At 47.7% G+C, this 20,039-nt stretch overlaps 1 protein-coding gene across 5 annotated transcripts in view; it reads right to left on the bottom strand.

Moving 5' to 3' along the window:
- LanA (laminin subunit alpha) overlaps positions 1-20,039 on the bottom strand; it is a 550,694-nt gene that overhangs the window by 298,520 nt on the left and 232,135 nt on the right. For all 5 annotated transcript variants that reach the window (XM_069308774.1, XM_069308775.1, XM_069308777.1 and 2 more), the window contains one exon: positions 13,447-13,620. In XM_069308774.1, coding sequence (XP_069164875.1) covers positions 13,447-13,620 — 174 coding nt within the window. The remainder of the gene's footprint in view (positions 1-13,446; positions 13,621-20,039) is intronic.

Raw genomic sequence — 20,039 nt, 5'->3', positions numbered from 1 at the left:
ACACGTCGCAGGGGTTTTCAGTGTTGTCCTCTACCTCTTGTTATTTTTGGGTTTCTTAACCGGTTAGCACACCTTGCCCAGGCTTCCTGTAGCAGCCAGCCTATGGGCGCTGGAAACCCCTGTCTGGGCTCGGTGGACCATTGAATGTGTCTTCAGGGTTCCAAACCGTCTTGTGCGGGATCGTTGGTTGCTGTGCCCTGGCCTCTGGGTGACAGTAGCCACTTTTACCTCCATCATGTTGCCTGTTGGGTCACTGAGACCTTGACCCAGAGTCTTGCGAGAGAGATTCTCTGCTTGTTTTCCAGTACTCTCCTGATGTTATAACTGTTCAGAATACAGGCGGGATCCGTGTTGCAAGCTAGGTTAGGTTGCTGCAACACGCTAGGTTGGTTTCCCACTTGGATGCCCCGAGGCCGCCTCATTTTGGTTAGGTGCTGTTCACCCCTTTTCCTCACTGTTCCCGGCTACGAACCATCTGCGGGTTTCGGCGTTAGGGCGGGGTTTAGTTGGGGCCGAGACTCTGGCGGTTTTTGGGGGCTGCCCCGTTCAGGTTGGGGACGGAGGTTTTCGAGCCTGTTCCTTCTGCCAAGGCTTCTGGGTCTTACCAGCGGCCCTTTCTTACTGCCGTTCCCATGGACTCTTCCTTTTCTTTAAGGGCAGAGGGCTTGGAGGACGGCTCTGCCCCAGGGCCTCTGTTGCTGGTTCCCGGGGCTGTGGGGAATGCCTGCTAACAGTTCTGGGGTGGTTTGCCCCTGCATGGGTTTTCTGCTTTTGGGCGGATTTTTTCGCCCATCTAGTCTGCTTGCTTCCCACTTTTACTGGCGTGTTTTCGTATCTTTTGCGTCGATCACAGCCCTCTGTTCTGGTGGCCATTTTCTTCTGCCAGTTTCCCGGCATGGCCAGCAGGGTGGCGTTGCGGTTAGTTTACATGCACCTGAGTGTGCGAGCGAGCTTCTTGGGTGAGTTTTTTTCACCTTTTTCAGGGGTTTAATTCGCCTGTTGTCGTTTCTTTGCTTTTCTGGTGTTTTCTGCCCGTTTCCTGTTCCTTTGGGAATGTTTGAGTGTTGATTTTACACCGGGTTTTCCATTTTGTCTGTTTTGGGTCAGGGCCCTTGGGTTTTGGCTCAGTGTCCCTGGCTGTTATGTTTGCTCCCACATCTTGTCCCTCAGTTTTCGGTCTGTTTTGACCATTTCCCTGGGGTTCTGTCTGGGGGCTGTGCTTTGCCTTTCTGTGGTGTATCTCCACCGGCAAATGTGGTGGTTTGGGCTGCCCCTGGTTCGGTTCCAGGTTCCTTTGGGTTCTTTGGTTTTGTTCAGGAGGTTTCTTCCTCTTGGGCCCCCTTTGTGGGTTCAGGGGGCTTTGTTTCCTCGTGTGTGACCCGGTTCTGTCTTCTGGAGTTCCAGGGTCTTCCTGGCTTGCAGACTAATCTTTTTGGGTCTTGGCACGTGTTGTGGTCGTGCTGGGACTTTAAGGTTTTGTTGTCTAAGTGGGCCTTTTGATGCAGTTTTGTGCCTTCTTCACCTGGCCGGCGTGGCGCTCTCTGCCCACTGGTCAGCGGCTTGCAATTTTCTTTTCACGTCTATGTGTGCACATATACATGTGTACACTGTGTGTGTGCACATGTGTGTTTACTAGTTGTGTTTTTACGGGGGTTGAGCATTGCTCTTTCGGCCCGCCTCTCAACTGTCAATCAACTGTTTACTAACTATTTTTTTTTTTTTTTCCACACCACACACACACACACCCCCCAGGAAGCAGCCCGTGACAGCTGACTAACTCCCAGGTACCTATTTACTGCTAGGTAACAGGGGCATTCAGGGTGAAAGAAACTTTGCCCATTTGTTTCTGCCTCGTGCGGGAATCGAACCCGCGCCACAGAATTACGAATCCTGCGCGCTATCCACCAGGCTACGAGGCCCCACATATGTGTATGTGCATACGCACGTGTGTAATTACCTAAGTGTAGTTACAGGATGAGAGACGGGACACTCTTGGTGTCCCGTCTTCCCAGCACTCTTTGTCATATAACACTTTGAAACTACTTACTGTCTTGGCCTCCACTACCTTCTCACCTGTGTGTAACATACCTTGTGTGTATGTGTATATGTATGTGTATGTGTATATACATGATATGTATATATGTGTATGTGTACTTTTTCCTTCGGAAGGGCTCTGTTTCCTTCTCTGTTAACAGGGCACTGGGGGAGCAGCTTGCTCTGTTGACTCTCGCATGGTCCCACAGTTAGTGGGCGCTTTTGGTTGTCTTCCGGCCTCTGGTGGCGGCGGTGGATGGCTTCTCCCCCTTTGGGGGGTTCAGGGCTGGCGGGGTGGGCTTCTTTCCCTGCGCTTCGTCATGTCTTCTTAGTGTATGCACTGGACGTCTTCGATCCGCCCCATCCTTCTGGGGTTCCCGTCTGCTCTTTGCAGATATGGGCCTGTCAAATCTGCGGTTCTTCTGGACTTCTTCAGTCTGCGCTATGGATTATTTGTCCTCGTCAGAGGACTGTTGTCTCCGGTCCGGCTTCTGTTGGGGCCGGGTGCCTATATGGTAGCCCTGGACCTCCGGGTCACTTCTTGGCATGTTCCTCTTCAGGGTTCCGGGACTGACACAGTTGGTGGTGGGGCATCAGGCTTGCCACTTTTGTTGCCTTCCCTAGTCTGTAATTGGCACTTGGTGTATTTACGCATCTTTACCGGAGCTTGGTACCCTGTCTGCGTTTGCTCGGAATTCGGTGTCTGGCCTACCTCGATGACCGGCTGGTGGGGGCTCCCAGTCGGTCCGCTTGTCTGCTCCCCAGAGGTGTGGTTCTTTCCAGATCACCGGGTTCAGTTTCCTGGTGATCTAAAAGCTGTTCTCTCAGTTTCCCTCCTAGGTTCGGACTTGGCTGGGTCTTGTTTAGGGTGTTGGGCCGCTCCTAGTCTTTCCCTCCAGAAACGTTGCTGCTGCGGTTGTCCCGCCTTCGGCTGTTTATGAGGGGGTCTCGGGTCGCTCGGCGGTTGCTCGAGCGGTTGTGCGGGCATCTGAACTTCGATGTGCTGGTCTGCCCATAGGGTTGGGTTTGGCTTTGGCATCTGTTTAGTTCTTTTGGGGACTTCCCTTCCGCATCTCTTGCAATCGCTGGTTCGTCCTCTGGGGATCTTGTGTTGGTGCTGCGTCACCAGCTTACTCTTTGGGGTTTTCAGGGTTCCGTGCCTTGGTACCTCTCAGAGCCTTTGCTCGATGTGTGGACGGACAGGCCATTTCTTGGCTGTGGCTTTGTGACAAGTGCTCACCAGGTCGGCCAGAAATGGTGGGGTCTGTCCGTCCGTCGAGCTCACAGCACGGTTCGGGAGTTTGTGGCTATCTGGTTTGCGCTTCAGAGGGTTCGGGTCGCTCGGTGCTCTACCATCCAGTTCCATTCGGACTGTTCTCCGGAGGTTCATTGCCGGAACCACGGGGTTTTCTCTTAGGTCTTTGACCTTTGAGGATGGTCCCTTCGAGTGGCTCGATAGCTAGATTCTCGGGATTTGGCTGGCTGTGTAGTTCATGTCCGGGGTGTGTCCTGCGTCCTGGCGGACAGGCTGTCTCGGTTCATTCCTCTGTTCGCAGATTGGCCAGTCGTCGCCAACTCATTTCGTTGGCTCTGCCAGACGTATGGACTCCTGGCCATGGACATCTTCGCGTCGGATGTGGTCTCCGCATCTCCCATTCTATGTGGCGCCGTTACCTGCCTGTGAGGTGTTCACAGTTAATGCCTTTTGGCAGGACTGGTCGAGGTGGGGGTACCTGTTCCTCTTTTTCTGGTCCAGCTGTTGCTAAGGATTCTGGCTCAGTTGAGTCCATTCCCAAGAAGAGTAGTCCTCGTGGTCCCTTGGTGGCCGGCCCAGCTTTATTTTCAGACGCTGCTTGATAGGTGTCTGAAACGGGTGTTTTTTCGTGGCTCCGCCTCTTTCGGCAGGTCGGACCGGTCCGGTACGCGATTGGTTTGGACCATCTATATGGTGATCAGGTGACTTCGTTGATGGTGTGCCACCTGCGAGCTTCGTCTCGGCGACAGTATGACGTTCCTGGTGTTTCTATTCCCCATTTTCTTCCTCTTCGTAGGTTGTCTTCTCTTTTGCATCGGGTTGTCTTGTACTTTCTTGGGTTTTCAGGACTGTTATTTGATGGTTCTTACTGTTGCCTCATACCATCCGGCACTGGCGGAGCCGCTCCGGCTTGCGTTTGGGGTAGACGTCCCATCCTCCCCGTACGGTACGTTTTCTTGTGTTTTGTTTCACTTCGGCCTGCTCATGCATCACCTGAGCTGTCCTGGTCCTTGATCAGGGTGCCCTCTTATCTTCTTCTCCTCAGTTTGTGGTAGCCCCTCATTCCCTGTTTCAGGGCTCGAGTCTCCCAGGTCATACGCAGAGTTTTTAAGTCTACCAGCATGGGATCTATCATTTCGCCCATGCTGTTTGGATGTTTGCAGCTTTCGCTGCCGTGTTAGTGGCAGGTGCTAGGGCTCGTTTTGGGCACGAGGATTTGGGGGTCGCAAAGGTTCCTGGCCGTCTGTTTTTGTGAGCGTGTCTGCTCCTGTGCGTTCTTGTGTTGCCTTGTGTCACAGGTTGCAGCCTGTTGTCTCGGCTTCATGTTGCAGAGTTTGTGGCTGCCGCCTCCCGGGTTAGCCCATTCTTTTCCTTCTCTTTGGGTATTAAGCTCCATGGAGCCGTCGGGGCTCCCCACAGAAAACCAGCGTTGAATGTAATAAAACACCATTTTCTGGGTGAGCCCTGGAGGCTCCCTGGCAACCCTCCCTCTCACCGGTTGGCAGTTTTTTCATGTTGGATGAAGCTTAGCTTCTGAACTGATGCTAGGCAGCCAGCGCAGAGAGGTCCGGGGTCCCCACCCCCTCCCCCTCTAAGGGTGAGGAGGGCTGGGCGGATGATCGGCTTGGCAGTAAAGTGTGATATTTGCTTGTTTCCTTGTTTCCTTGGGATTGTAGGGAGTTTCTACCTCTCTGTTTGGTTTTCTGTTTTAGTTTTTTTACCATGTGAGGTTTGTTTTGTTATGCCTAATTTTTCAAGGTGCCTAACCCTGGTTGATGGCAGATAAGGAAAACCCCAACAACAAGGGGGGGGGGTTTCCAGGGCCATTGCTCCCTGAAACCTCTCTGAAGGGGCCAAGTTTTGGCACTGGTCCCTCGTAGGTCTGAACTCCTTAGCTAATGTCCCGGTCTAATATAACATTCATTAGCCCGATAAGCTCCAGGGAGCCTCCAGGGCTAACCCAGAAAATGGCGTTTCGTTACATTCAATGCCGATTTTTTATGCCTTCTTACAATGCATTTTTATACTTTCTTACAATGTATCTGTAAAATCTTTAATTTTGCTAGAAATTACCTTCTTAAAGTTATAAGTTAGATTAACCACTGAACTGCGCCAACCGAGTATTCTCGGTCGGTGGGAAACTGCGCCAACTGAGAAAACTCCTTTTGATTTTTCATACCCATTCTAAATGTGTGCGCGGTTGGTTGTGTACGAAATGAACTCTTAGGACCTCCAGTGAGAGGCAGCCATCTTGGAAAAATTCCCAGAATGCCATAGGGCTGCTGGCTGGGTTAGTACTGAGTGAGCAACCATGGGTGGCGCATGCGCCTCTGGCTCCTAAACACCTGTCCGACATGGTGTTGAAAGATTGCGCTCTGTCTGTGAAATTCAAACCTTATTGTTTGAAGAACATAAGGGTCATAATATTGGTGAAGCTAGACGCAATAAGGACCTAACACAAAGGTCAGATGCAAGTGATACAGCACCTATGAGGATGATATAGCAAGCATATTCAGTTGTAGCTCTGAGTGCCACCCTTGCTACCTCCAATTTATATAGATGATACATAGATGAATCGTTTTCTGCATTTAATGATGATGCATCTGATACAAGTAGCATAGATGAACAGTGTTAGTGGCTTCCGTGATGGTGTTTTCCATAAATATTTTCAAGAATACCTGAATCTCTTCTTGACTGATGGACACTCGTTGAGGCTGGCTGAATCTCTTCCAGACTAATTACCTAAGTTATTACCTAAGTGTAGTTACAGGATGAGAGCTACGCTTGTGGTGTCCCGTCTTCCCAGCACTCTTTGTCATATAACGCTTTGAAACTACTGACGGTCTTGGCCTCCACCACCTTCTCACTTAACTTGTTCCAACCATCTACCACTCTATTTGCGAAGGTGAATTTTCTTATATTTCTTCGGCATCTGTGTTTAGCTAGTTTAAATCTATGACCTCTTGTTCTTGAAATTCCAGGTCTCAGGAAGTCTTCCCTGTCGATTTTATCAATTCCTGTTACTATTTTGTATGTAGTGATCATATCACCTCTTTTTCTTCTGTCTTCTAGTTTTGGCATATTTAATGCTTCTAACCTCTCCTCGTAGCTCTTGCCCTTCAGTTCTGGGAGCCACTTAGTAGCATGTCTTTGCACCTTTTCCAGTTTGTTGATGTGCTTCTTAAGATATGGGCACCACACAACAGCTGCATATTCTAGCTTTGGCCTAACAAAAGTCATGAACAATTTCTTTAGAATATCGCCATCCATGTATTTAAATGCAATTCTGAAGTTAGAAAGCATAGCATAGGCTCCTTGCACAATATTCTTTATGTGGTCCTCAGGTGATAGTTTTCTATCTAGAACCACTCCTAGATCTCTTTCTTTATCAGAATTCTTTAAAGATTTCTCACATAATATATAGGTTGTGTGGGGTCTATGTTCTCCTATTCCACATTCCATAACATGACATTTATTAACCTTTAAACTGCGCAACGCGCCTGCAGGCTCACGTCTGGTTTGCGCAACGCGCCTCCGGGTATTTGTATTTTTCACGTTCCATTCAAAACTCCCGCGGCTACATGGGGTTCACATCAGCTTCCTCAGGGCTCTTGTAAACAGATGCCATCTTTAAAAAAAATCGTGGTCCACATTCCCGGGTGTGGGAGCCTCAGTAGTGTGTGAGCAACCAAGGCTGGCGCTCGCAGCATGAGCGCACAGCACTGCTGTTCAGCATGTGACCACAGCATCGCCTAATAATGTCAAAATATATATATAACTTGTATTATTTAGCTATGATAGTGTTATATTAGAGCCTGAGTGTGATAATGACTGGGTACAATGTTCAAATATCAGTGATTCAATGCTGTTCACGATGTTCACAGCGCTAGCCACAGCACCACAGCATTATTTCGTTCATCTAGGAATCTTCAAATGATTTCTTAGGTTCCTTTTCAAAATCAACGTGTGGTCAATTATTCATTTACAGGAATTAGTGACCAGGATTGTGATAATAGCAGGAATGTGGTTATAATTAGCGTTGTGCATAGTATTGTGGAAGGAGGAATTTTGATGAGGGAGGGAGGGCGAGAATTGAGGTAGCCTCATTGTGTGTGTGGCTGCCACTCTTGTTTTGCTCACCATACTAGCTTAGTGGTTCGCTATGGGCAACACATATGTACATGGGTATATATAGTGTGTGTGTATATAGTGTAAGAACAGCAACAGGAGAATGTTGAGAGGAGCTATTTTGGTGAGGGAGGTGACGTAATCGTAGCGTCGTCTGCTGTGTGATTTTTCATGCAGTGTATGGTGGCCACTGTACTGTTTGGACACAATACAGGCTTACTTGCATAGTTCTGGTAAATAAAACATGTAGATAGGTATATAGAACATGTGTAATAAGAACTATAACAATATGGTGGGAGGAGCAATGTTGGCGAGTAAGATGTTGGAGTGAGGGAGACTGGCTGGGTGTGGCTGCTCTCACTCGAGGTGTTCTGAATGTGTTCATGGCCAAATGCTCCTATTGGCCCATCTGAGGCAGCTGCTATTGGCCCATACGCGGCAGCTGCTATTGGCCCATACGCGGCAGCTGCTGTTGGCCCATACGAGGCAGCTGCTGTTGGCCCATACGAGGCAGCTGCTGTTGGCCCATACGGGGCAGCTGCTGTTGGCCCATACGGGGCAGCTGCTGTTGGCCCATACGGGGCAGCTGCTGTTGGCCCATACGGGGCAGCTGCTGTTGGCCCATACGGGGCAGCTGCTGTTGGCCCATACGAGGCAGCTGCTGTTGGCCCATACGAGGCAGCTGCTGTTGGCCCATACGAGGCAGCTGCTGTTGGCCCATACGAGGCAGCTGCTGTTGGCCCATACGAGGCAGCTGCTGTTGGCCCATACGAGGCAGCTGCTGTTGGCCCATACGAGGCAGCTGCTGTTGGCCCATACGAGGCAGCTGCTGTTGGCCCATACGAGGCAGCTGCTGTTGGCCCATACGAGGCAGCTGCTGTTGGCCCATACGAGGCAGCTGCTATTGGTCTATACGAGGCAGCTGCTATTGGTCCATACGAGGCAGCTGCTGTTGGCCCATACGAGGCAGCTGCTATTGGCCCATACGAGGCAGCTGCTATTGGCCCATACGAGGCAGCTGCTATTGGCCCATACGAAGCAGCTGCTACGTGGTGTTCTGAATGTGTTGATGGTGAATGTATATAGTGTGTGACAGTGTATAGTGTGTAAATAGATTGTATATATACACAAATTAGCATGATACATAGTAAATATGTGCTGCATATGTGTACACAAGTTTCATGCACGTAACACAGTGTCTACGGACAGTACGGATGTTGTACTGCGATATTATAGTGTACGTGTTCATTATACATTGGATTGGCACATAAAAACAATGAAAATGTATTTGGAAAGGTGCGCAAAAAATGAACGAAAATATATTCGCGGCAACTCACGCGCCCCGCCCCGAGCGCCCCACCGCCCCTGAGAGCTTACGGCACGGGCGCACGGGGAATGATGACGTCACGCCCCAACTTCCGGACCCCATTGCAGCCAAAGTATGTACAATTTCGACTTTTTTTTTACATACCCATAATGAGGGAAGGGTTTTTGACACTTTAAAAAGAAAAAATAATTTTTTCCAGAGAATTTATTTCCTGCGCACTGCGGGGGTGTCACATTTGGAGGCAACGCAGTTAAGGGGTTAACATTAAATTCCATTTGCCAAGTGGTGCTCCATATACTTATTTTGTCCAGGTCTTCTTGAAGGGCATGACAGTCATCTAAATTCCTTATCCTTCCTATTATCTTAGCATCATCAGCAAACATGTTCATATAATTCTGTATACCAACTGGTAGATCATTTATGTACACAATAAACATCACTGGTGCAAGAACTGAACCCTGTGGTACTCCACTTGTGACATTTCTCCATTCCGATACATTGCCTCTGATTACTGCCCTCATTTTTCTATCAGTCAGAAAATTTTTCATCCATGATAGAAGCTTACCTGTCACCCCTCCAATATTTTCCAGTTTCCAGAACAACCTCTTATGTGGAACTCTGTCGAAAGCCTTTTTTAGGTCCAGATAGATGCAGTCAACCCAACCATCTCTTTCCTGTAATATCTCTGTGGCTCGATCATAGAAACTGAGTAAATTCGATACACAGGATCTTCCAGATCGAAAACCATACTGTCTGTCTGATATTATATCATTTCTCTCTAGGTGTTCTACCCATTTAGTTTTGATTAGTTTTTCCAATACTTTCACTATTACACTTGTCAATGATACAGGTCTATAATTGAGGGGGTCTTCCCTGCTGCCACTTTTGTAGATTGGAACTATGTTAGCCTGTTTCCACCCGTCTGCTACGATTCCTGTACACAGGGATGCCTGAAAGATCAGGTGAAGTGGAATGCTGAGCTCAGATGCACATTCTCTCAGAACCCATGGTGAAACGCCATCTGGGCCAGCTGCTTTGTTCTTACCGAGCTCCTTGAGCATTTTTTCCACTTCGTCTCTAGACACCTCTATGTGTTCTATGTTGTTCTCTGGAATTCTTATTGTATCTGGTTCCCTAAAGATTTCATTTTGTACAAACACACTTTGGAACTTTTCGTTTAGTGTTTCACACATTTCCTTTTCATCTTCCGTGAATCTATTTCCCATTTTCAACCTCTGAATATTATCCTTTACCTGCAATTTGTTGTTTATGAATTTATAGAATAGACCTGGTTCTGTTTTACATTTGTCCGCAATCCCTTTTTCAAAATTTCTTTCTGCCTCTCTCCTCACTGCCGTGTAGTTGTTTCTCGCATCTTTGTATCGCTGGTATGTTTGGGGGTTCGGCCTCTTCCTGTATTGATTCCATTTTTGTGTCTTTCGGTCTCTAGCCCTCTCGCAATTTCTATTGAACCAATCCTGTTTCCTAGTTCTGCATCTCTGTTTTGGTATAAATTTTTTTGTGCCTTTATCATATATTTCACAAAACTTGCCATACATCTCATTCACTTCCTTGCCTAGCATCAAGTCTGTCCAATTATACTCACTAAAAAAATTTCTAAGGTCACCATAATGTCCTCTCCTGAAGTCTGGTTTTTCAACTGCTTCAACCTCCTTATTTTCTTCCAGCTTATAACGCATTGCATACTTTATTCCCAAAAAGACATGGTCACTTTTACCCAAGGGAGGAAGGTACTGAATGTCAAATATCTCTTCCTCCTTCCTGGTAAATATCAAATCTAGCATGGAGGGAACGTCCCCTTCCCTCATCCTCGTAGCTTGTTTAACATGTTGATACAAGAATGTTTCCAGGATGAGGTCTACAAATTTACAGGTCCAAAAATCTTCTGTTTTAGCTTCATATGCTTCCCAGTCTATGGATTTCAAGTTGAAGTCACCGACTATCAACAGTCGTGATCTATCGTTATCCGCTCCCGCTATAATCTCTCTCATTATTGTTATAAGACCTTCACGTTTACTATCTAGCTCCTCCTTTGACCATGTGCTGCTTGGCGGTGGACTATATGCATTTATCATCATTAGTTTATCATCCTCATAACAGATCTCTAGTGCTATTATGTCAACTTCTTGTGGATTGGCAATCATTATTTCCTTCACCTTTAGGTGTTCTTTTACCAGCACAGCAACGCCACCGCCTTTCCTAATTTTTCTGTCCCGTCTCCAAATTGAGTAGCCCCTTGGGAATATGACCTCATTTAAAATTACATCTTCAAGTTTTGTCTCCGTGAGTGCAACAATGTCTGGTGTCTGCAGCTGTATTACATCACTTAACTCCAGTATCGATTACATCACTTAACTCCAGTATCTTCGATCTCACTCCATCTATGTTGGTGTATGCAATCTTCAGGAACTTGTTCCCCCTCTCCTTATTCTTCACTCCCCCTCTCTCTATTGATTTTGTTGGTTTGCCTTTATGTTCCACTTTACTGGTTTGCCTACCCCTATCACTTTGTAGAAAAAAGAATTTATTTCTTCTTCATTCCTGCTCTCATTTAAATGTTTTGCCTCGGCGAGGTTCAGTTTCAGCTTCTCTCTGTCTTCTTTTGAAAGATCTCGTCTTAACGACCACCCTTTCCCATCCTCATCCCTTTGCAATTTTCTAGCATTCCTTAGTACTTCTTCCATCTGTTTGGCACCGTTTAGGGTGATCCTCAAAGGTCGATCTTTCCCTTTTACGTACCTGCCTATTCTCCTGTAATCGCACACATTCTCTCTGTTTGTAAGACCTTCCACGAGGCCAACAATTTTATCTACTACTTTAGCTTCTTCTACAGCTCTTTCTGACCTAGATGTTATCGCCTTTTCTTTGCAGCCAAAAATGATCAGGGACTTACTCCGATCAACTGTGTTTTGCACCAACTTCGGGTTAGATGCCAATTCTTTCCTCACTTCTAGCCTAATGTTTGTTTTATCTTGGTTGCTGCAGTGTTTGACTTCCTTTACTGCTTCTTCTATTTTTTCCTTCTCCTTGGCCACTTGTGCATAAGTGAGTTGCATATCTTTCTTGCACTGTTCTATTCCCTGTGTAACTTCCTCCATCTGTGCTGACAAAAGCTGTTTCTCCTGTTGAATTTCCTTGCCTAACCTATTGTAGTCATTTATGTTTAAATTTACTTTAACTTCTTCCAAAGCTATTTTTAAGAGTTTATTTTCTTCTTCCATGGCTTTGCAATTTGTTTCCAATTGATTCTTATCCTTGCGCAAGTCTTTCACTAAACCCTCAAGACATAAAACTTTGCTATTCAAATGGTCATTACTTTCTTTCAATTTACTAATTATTTCTACATGAGAGTTCACTATGGTATCTAAATTTACCAACTTGTTATGTAGACTACTAATATCAATGCTTTCTTCATTGAATCCCTCAAAATCAAGCTCTGTTTTGTTTTTCCCCTTGCCAGTGGCCATCTTGAATGTTCTTCTCTGCACTGTAAACACTAGGGCAACTTTTTCTCATCCGATTTTTCACTTCCCTTAGCACTTTCCTGTTATCTCACCTATTTTTCAAGAGCACTATACCTTTATGTTCTCTGGGACACCACTCACTACCATCAACCTGTACTACAATACTTAGGATTGTTGAAATATGCTGGAGCTCCTCTGCTGCAAGTGTTGACCCTAGGGGTGTCACCTTTTGAATAATGGACATTCTTTGAGGCTGGTTGAATCTCTTCCTGCGTGGGACCTTACAAAGCGATCTTTTCATGACTACCTTACAAATTGATCTTTTCCTATAATCTTTTCAAGACTACCTTACGCTTTACAAGCTTGGCTACATATCACCTACAAGTACTAAAGCCAAGGGTGTATGTGAGTGCGTTATTTGCAAGCACACAGAACAAAGAAACATAAAGCGAAAATCTATCTGTACCTGGTGCAACAAGAGCAAAGTACTGTGTACCATGGACTACTTCATTGATTATTACTCACTTCTGAAATACTGAGTGTGTAATACAGTGTGTTACTGTGTAAACAGTGTGTGAAACTGTACATCTTGTAATTTTAGTGAATTTTTAACAGGTAATATTGCGACAATAAACATTTATTGTGGACACATTACTGACACATGTATCACAGTTCCATGGAACATTATGAACGTTCTTCTGTATACATATTGTAAAGAACACAAATATGCATCATATACGATAAAAAACAAATAAAACCACATTGGAAATACATAGAACAAATAATTGAAAATATATTTGTGGCAACTCCTGGTGCTTGAATGACCTGTGGGATCGTCTCTGGGCGTGTCACACACGAGCGACCAGTCCCTGATGACATCACAGCGCACCTTGTCCATGTCCCCACAGCCAAAGTAAGTGGAATTTGGTATTTATTTTTACATAGGCATGTTCAGGGAAGGGAATTTATCGTTTTACAAAGAAAAAAGAATTTTTGGGGAACACTTGATTTCATGCAAACACTAAAAGACATTTGTTAATGTGTTAAACTCCTAAGGAATTTCATATTCTATTTTCTTGATGTCTCCCTTATTTTGTGCATCCCAAGTTTAGTGGGACTTCTCTTCCCTTGTGGTGATGAATATTTGTATGTGGTGGCAGTGGTACATGTAGGGTTACTTTGAGAAAACTAATTTTAAAACAAAATATTTCACTTACTTTCACAGTTTTTAAGAGTAATGGCATCGCCATAATATCCAGGAGCACATCGTTCACAAGAATTGCCATATGTATTATTGAGGCAAACCAGGCAACGTCCAGTGATGTCATCACAGGCATAAGGATCTCTTGTATCTATGTTTTCATTGCATTCACAGGTTTCACACCTATCACCTGAAAAAATTAGCCAATATGATTATGACTTTGACAATGATTGAAATGGGTTAAAATGGACAACTGTGAAGCAGAAATTTTAGTAAATGAGAGTGAAAAACTCCAAAACTGAATGTAATAAAATTATTCTTTCTAAATGGTCCCTTGATGGCTCCCTAAACTATTCACTTGACACTGGCAAACACTGGGGACAACACCAGGCTCAAAGGTTCACAAGTGACAACTAATAGCCAGGATGAAAATCTTGTCCATCTCAAAAGAAGCCAAGGGAATTTGGTACTAGATCACCACATTAATTCAAAGAAAAGACCCAGCATTGAATGTAATTAAATTCCTCTTTCTGGTGGGTTCCAGGTGGCACCCTGTTGCTAGCTGCTCTGGAGAGCTCCACACCTGTCAAGTTGCACAAGGCCCTTGCATGTCATTAATATTAATACTGGAGACCAGAAGCCAAAACCTGGTCCCTTCATAAAGAGCAGAGGATATTAGATCACTCTAACCAAGAAAATAACCACTAGAAGGTGAGGGCAAGATACAACAGACAAACAGGCAACAATAAGGCAAAAGAAAATAAACAAAACAAAATACAATCCAGTCAGATCGTTCCACAACTAATTCCCTTCCCCAACACTAGGTGGCAGTATCAAAAACTGCTAATTCAAGTAAACCAAAGTATCTGAAAGGGACAGGAGGCTTCAGGGAGCCACCTTGGACCCAAGAGAAACAGACGTCAAAATATTCAATGATGTGTTTCTGGGAGAGCTCCATGGGTGGCTCTTTTGCTGGGGACAAGGGGGACATAAGAGGAGGCAGAGGAAAGCAAAAGCCAGGAACCCCTAAACAAGGAGAAGAGCAACACCAAGGAACAGAAAACAGAGCAGACAAGGTCGTAAGCACTCAAGAGAACACCAGCCTGAGGGCTACTTGCAGGCCCTCAGTCGTTCATCCAAAATGAAGGACTTAGCAGATGTCTCAAAATAAAAAAAATGCCCACCATGACCAAAGGAACATATGTTCTTATGAACAAAAACCAGTCCTCCCACAAAACAAAACAGACCAAAGATAAACAAGGAACAGGTGAAATGAACACCTAAAAGATGCAGATGGGCCACCACAACCCATGCGAGGTGTGTGAACATGTGAGGAACCTGCTTCAACCTGAATGGGAGACAACGAAAGTGATATCCGAGACGTCCACAATAAAACCAAGCCAGTCCCTGAACCCCAGATGAATCGGGATGCGCCAATACGTGTCCTTGAGGTCCAGGGGACACCATCCAAGAGCCTGGCTCCAACAGAAGCCAGACTTAGGACAGAGTGGTCATCCGAAAGGAGGGGCAAGAAACCCCAGGGGTTCAGACAAATCCAGAATGAACCACAAGTCCACACAGTCCTGGTTCGGCACTGGAAACTGGTGGGAAACCCACCTGAGAGACGTTGTCATTTTGACCACACCCAATGCACCCACTCCAAGATGACCCGACAGAGGGCTGTCGCCAACACAGGAGAAGAGGCCTGCCCCGCCAGTCGTGAATCCCCCGAAGGAGGAGGGGCCATCCAATGCTGCCGCAGGCCGCAAGAAATGACCCGAAATGCCCACAAATTGCAGCTTATCATTGCAACTTACCAGGAGACCAACGCAGATGGGAGACTAACAATGAAGTCACCTGCGCCCCATACAAATGGTGATAGACTTGAGTCAGAGAGACCAGACGTGAAGACTCGAGGAGAAGAGCAAACCAGCCTCGTAACGGCCAGGACTGATCTTCTGAAAGAGGCAGAGCCATTAGAAGACCTTTGGGTTTAGACACAGAGCAAGCAGCACCTAAAACCAAGGCTGAGCCGGCAATCAAGAGGCCAAGAGGACCACTCTGCCCTGTAAGTCTCCAAGCGAGCCAGGACTTGGAACAACAGCTGAACCGGGAGGAAGGTAACAGGTAACTCCACCTCGCCCAGTCCTGCCTGAAGGCATCGACCCCGATGGCCTCGCAGTCAGGGAAGGGCACCACATATACCGGGAGATGCCTCGACAACGCCGACACAAAGAGATCCACTTCCGGAGGCCCAAACGTCTGGCAGAGCCAACAAAACGAGTTGTTGTCGACCATCCATTCCATGGACAGGGGAATGAACTGGGACAGGCCATCCGCCAGGACATTGGACACCCCCCGAACATGAACCGCCAGGAGAGCCAAACCCCGAAAACTCAGCAGATGAGTCACCCGAAGCGACCAGTCCCCAAGAGCCAAGGACTGCATCGAACCCCTGCAGTTCAAGCAATGAACTACTGGGAACATTCCGATTGGAGCCGGACCGTCGATATGCGAGAGACCTGAATTCTCCACAGCGACATCCACACAGCGGCAAACTCCCGCACCATGCTGTGAGCCTAACGGAGGGATGGAACCCACCGCCCCTGGCCGGCCTGGTGAGCACTGGTCACAAAGCCCCAGCCACAAGATGACGCATCTGTGAACACATCGAGGAAGGGCTATGGTAGGCGCCAAGGCACTGAACCCCAAAAAAACCAAAGAGGAAGCCGGTGATGCAGCAATCGACGTACAGCCCCTGGAGGCATAACCCAGTAGTCGCGAGAGAGGTGGAAGGGGCGTCCCTGAATGAACCATAACAGCCGATAAGGCCACACCTGACATGGCAGATAGACCACCATGGCAAAGTTCAGGCTCCCACACAACCCCTTGAGCAACCGCCGTGTTACCTGGGAGCCCCTCAGAAACAGACGAAGGTAAGAACGCAGATGAAGCAGAGCCGCCGGAAGAAGAGACAAGGAAGTGGTCCGAGCGTCCCACACAAGACCCAGCCAAGACTGAACCTGAGAGGGAACCAGACGAGACTTAAGCCAGTTCACCAAAAACCCGAAACCGGCGGTGAGCTGGGAAAGAACCAAATCCCTGGCGAGCAGACATGCGAACAGGATGGGAGTCCAAACCAGCCAGTTATCAAGGTAGGCCAGAATCTGAATGCCTAACAGATGCAGACGGGCCACCATGACCCGAGTAAGGCTTGTGAGTACACGATGCGCCAGAATCAGGCAATTAAAACAGTAACCTTGATGTCCAGCCACAAAACCGTGCCAGTCCCTAAACCACGGATGAATCGGGACGTGCCAATATGCATCCTGGAGGTCCAGGGACACCATCTGAGCACCCGGCTCCAACAGAAGATGGACCTGGGACAGAGTAGTCATCGGAAAGAAGGAGCAATAAACCCACAGGCTCCAACGAGACAAGTCCAGAATGAACCGGAGGTCTGCACAGTCCCGTTTCCTGACCAGAAACAGGTGGGAGATCCACCTGAGGGATGAGGACGTTTTGACCACACCCAAGCGAGCCCACTCCAAGACGACTTGACAGGGCGCAGGAGATGAGGCATGCCCCTCCTGCCCCGAACCCCCAGAAGGAGGCAGAAGCAGCCGAAAAGCAGGAACGAAAGGGAGGGGGCCCCACTGGTCAAACCCAGAAGCTCCGGCAGGAGGACTAGGCTCGATTGCCTCAGCCGCCACTCTGGAAGGGGACTCCACCAAGACTGCCCGAGTCTCAACACCAACTAAACCCTGCCCTGACTCCGAAACCCTCAGATGCTTCGGAGCTGGAAGCAAGGGGGGTGAAACCGGATGGACAACAGAATGGGAAGGACAAAGGGGAAGGGAGGATGGAACCAGAGCTCAAGCAACTCCCACCCCTGAGACCGGGTCTCTAAAACCAAAACATGGCAGTCTCGGGACATCCGGGGAAGCAACTAACCTAGCACCTTGCAGCAACCAAAAACTAGCATGCAACACAGCTGCCACCTACACCCTAGCATGATCAGTAGCTTAGGTGAACTGGAGCATGTACAGACAACAAACATTGTACGACTCCGGGTCAAAAGAATCACCATCCCAACAGGCAACATGGCAGAGGCAGAACTGGTGATTGTCCCCCCAGAGACAAGGGGAAAGAGCAACCTTCCGACTCGCATAAAGCGAGAGGAGACTCAAGGGTCACAAGGATCGCCCAAGACTACCAAACACTCTGCTACTAGCTGAACCCCTGGGATGTGTTTACTCACAGGAGGCCTAGCAAGGGGTACCACCAATGACACAAAAACTGAGAATAGATATAATGATAGATATATATATACACCCCAATACAGAAGGTGGCACCACCGAGGCAGACCCCTTCACCAGGCAGGAAAACAAAAACAAAAGCAAAACCCTGCAAGAGGACAACATACCCGAGTGGAACAGAGCCAGCCACTGCAAGAGGTGAACACTAGCTGTGCAGTACCCCGTGCACTTACCAGTGTTGAAACTACCCCTACCCAGAGGCAAACATGGGCAACAAAGACCCCAGTTGACTCCATGGGCAGCTAAGTACCGAGCAGCAAAAGGCACAGTGGGGGTAGATCCCAAGGTGACTTGTGGAAGGTGGCCCAAACGGTAGTACTTGTAGGACACCAATGGAAGGTGGCCCTAAGTGCATGCAGCCCGAGTACTGAAGAATATTTCTCCTGGCACGCACACTACCAGTAGAGACAGTCCACACCACAAGGCACAGAATCTGAGACAAATTGCTGGCGCCAGAGGCACAAGACCATGCCAGTAGCACATCAGCATGAGAACTGAAGGGTGGATCGCCGGCATGGAGGTATGGGGCTCCCCCTTCCCTCTCCCAGGGAGGTGGGGTTGCACAGACAGCAGTGCAGCAACATGATGACGTCATATTCATTTGTTAATTTTTGTTTGGGGGGTTCTGTCCACTCGTTTGACTTTGGGTAGCAATAGTTTCACCAGAATAAGGGTTTGTTTTGGGGCGCCTACCGTTCTTGATGCCAGATCCGGTCGATGGCAGACACAGAATGCTCCCAACCACACGGGGGCTTCTATAGGCCATTGCTCCTCGTGCCTATCTTGTGGGGACCAGGTTCTGGCTCATGGTCCCTAGTAGGCAAGACCTTCATGCACATTGACTGATGCCAGAAAGTTATACTTATTCATTCAGCTCCGGGGAGCCGACGGGGCTTCCCCCAGAAATATTAATTAAAAATACATTTTATACATAATACTACTCATATTTTTTATACACAAATTAGATATAAATATAAACCATAAATAAAACCAGCGTTGAATGTAATAACGCCATTTTCTGGGTGAGCCCCGGAGGCTCCCTGGAGCTTATCGGGCTAATGTATATTCTATTAGACCGGGACATTAGCTAAGGAGTTCAGACCTACCAGGGAGCAGCGCCAGAACCTGACCCCTTCAGAGAGGTTTCAAGGAGGAATGGCCCTGGAAAACCCCCTTGTGGTTGGGGTTTTCCTTATCTGCCATCGACCGGGGTTAGGCACACAGAAAGGTAGGCATAACAAAACAAACCCCACATGGTAAAAAACTAAAACAAAAAAACAAACAATGAGGTAGAAACTCCCTACAATCCCAAGGAAACAAGCAAACAAGCAAACATCAAACTTTACTGCCCCGCAATCATCCTCGCAGCCCTCCCAGCCCCGAGAGGGGGAGGGGGAGCCCCAAGGACCTATTGTTGCCTTGGGTTGCAGGTTGCAGCCTGTTGTCTCGACTTCGTGTTGCTGAGTTTGTGGCGGGCCGCCTCCCGGATAAGGCCTTTCTTTTCCTTCTCGCTGGGTATGAAGCTCCAGGAAGCCATAGGTGCTCCCCACAGTAAACCAGTGTTGAATGTAATGAAACGCCATTTTCTGGGTGAACCCCGGAGGCTCCCTGGCAACCCTCCCTCCCACCGGTCAGTGGTTTTTTCGCGTTGGTTGAAGCTTAGCTTCTGAACTGATGCTAGGCAGCCAACGCGGTAGGTGCGGGGCTGGGAGGGCTGCGCGGACGATTGGCGTGGCAGTAAAGTGTGATGTTTGCTTGTTTCCTTGGGATTATAGAGAGTTTCTACCTCCCTGTTCGGTTTTTTGTTTTAGTTTTTTACCATGTGGGGTTTGTTTTGTTATGCCTACCTTTCTGGGTGCCTAACCCCGGTCGATGGCAGATAAGGAAAACTCCAACCACAAGGGGGTTTTCCAGGGCCATTGCTCCCTGAAACCTCTCTGAAGGGGCCAGGTTCTGGCGCTGGTCCCTGGTAGGTCTGAACTCCTTAGCTAATGTCCCAGTCTAATATAACATACATTAGCCCGATAAGCTCCAGGGAGCCGTAGGGGCTCCCCACAGAAAATAAGTGTACTTTTAACTGCACTTTACCCTTACTGAGGAATATTGTTGGCGTATGGGAGATGGTGAGGAGGGAGGGGAGGGAGGGAGGAAGAGAGGTATTCGTATATGGTGAGGGTGAGGAGGGGGGGGGGGGGAAGAAGAGAAGAAGAGAAGAAGAGGTAAAGAATTCAAGCACGGTTGGCACCTCAGCAGGACTCTGGAAAACTGAGGTGCATCTTGCCATGATGCC

The sequence above is a fragment of the Procambarus clarkii genome, chromosome 63 (genome assembly GCF_040958095.1).
Source record: "Procambarus clarkii isolate CNS0578487 chromosome 63, FALCON_Pclarkii_2.0, whole genome shotgun sequence".
NCBI classification, from domain to species: domain Eukaryota; kingdom Metazoa; phylum Arthropoda; class Malacostraca; order Decapoda; family Cambaridae; genus Procambarus; species Procambarus clarkii.
The sequence above is the reverse complement of the archived record's forward strand: the minus strand, read 5'-3'. Positions and strand labels throughout refer to the sequence as shown.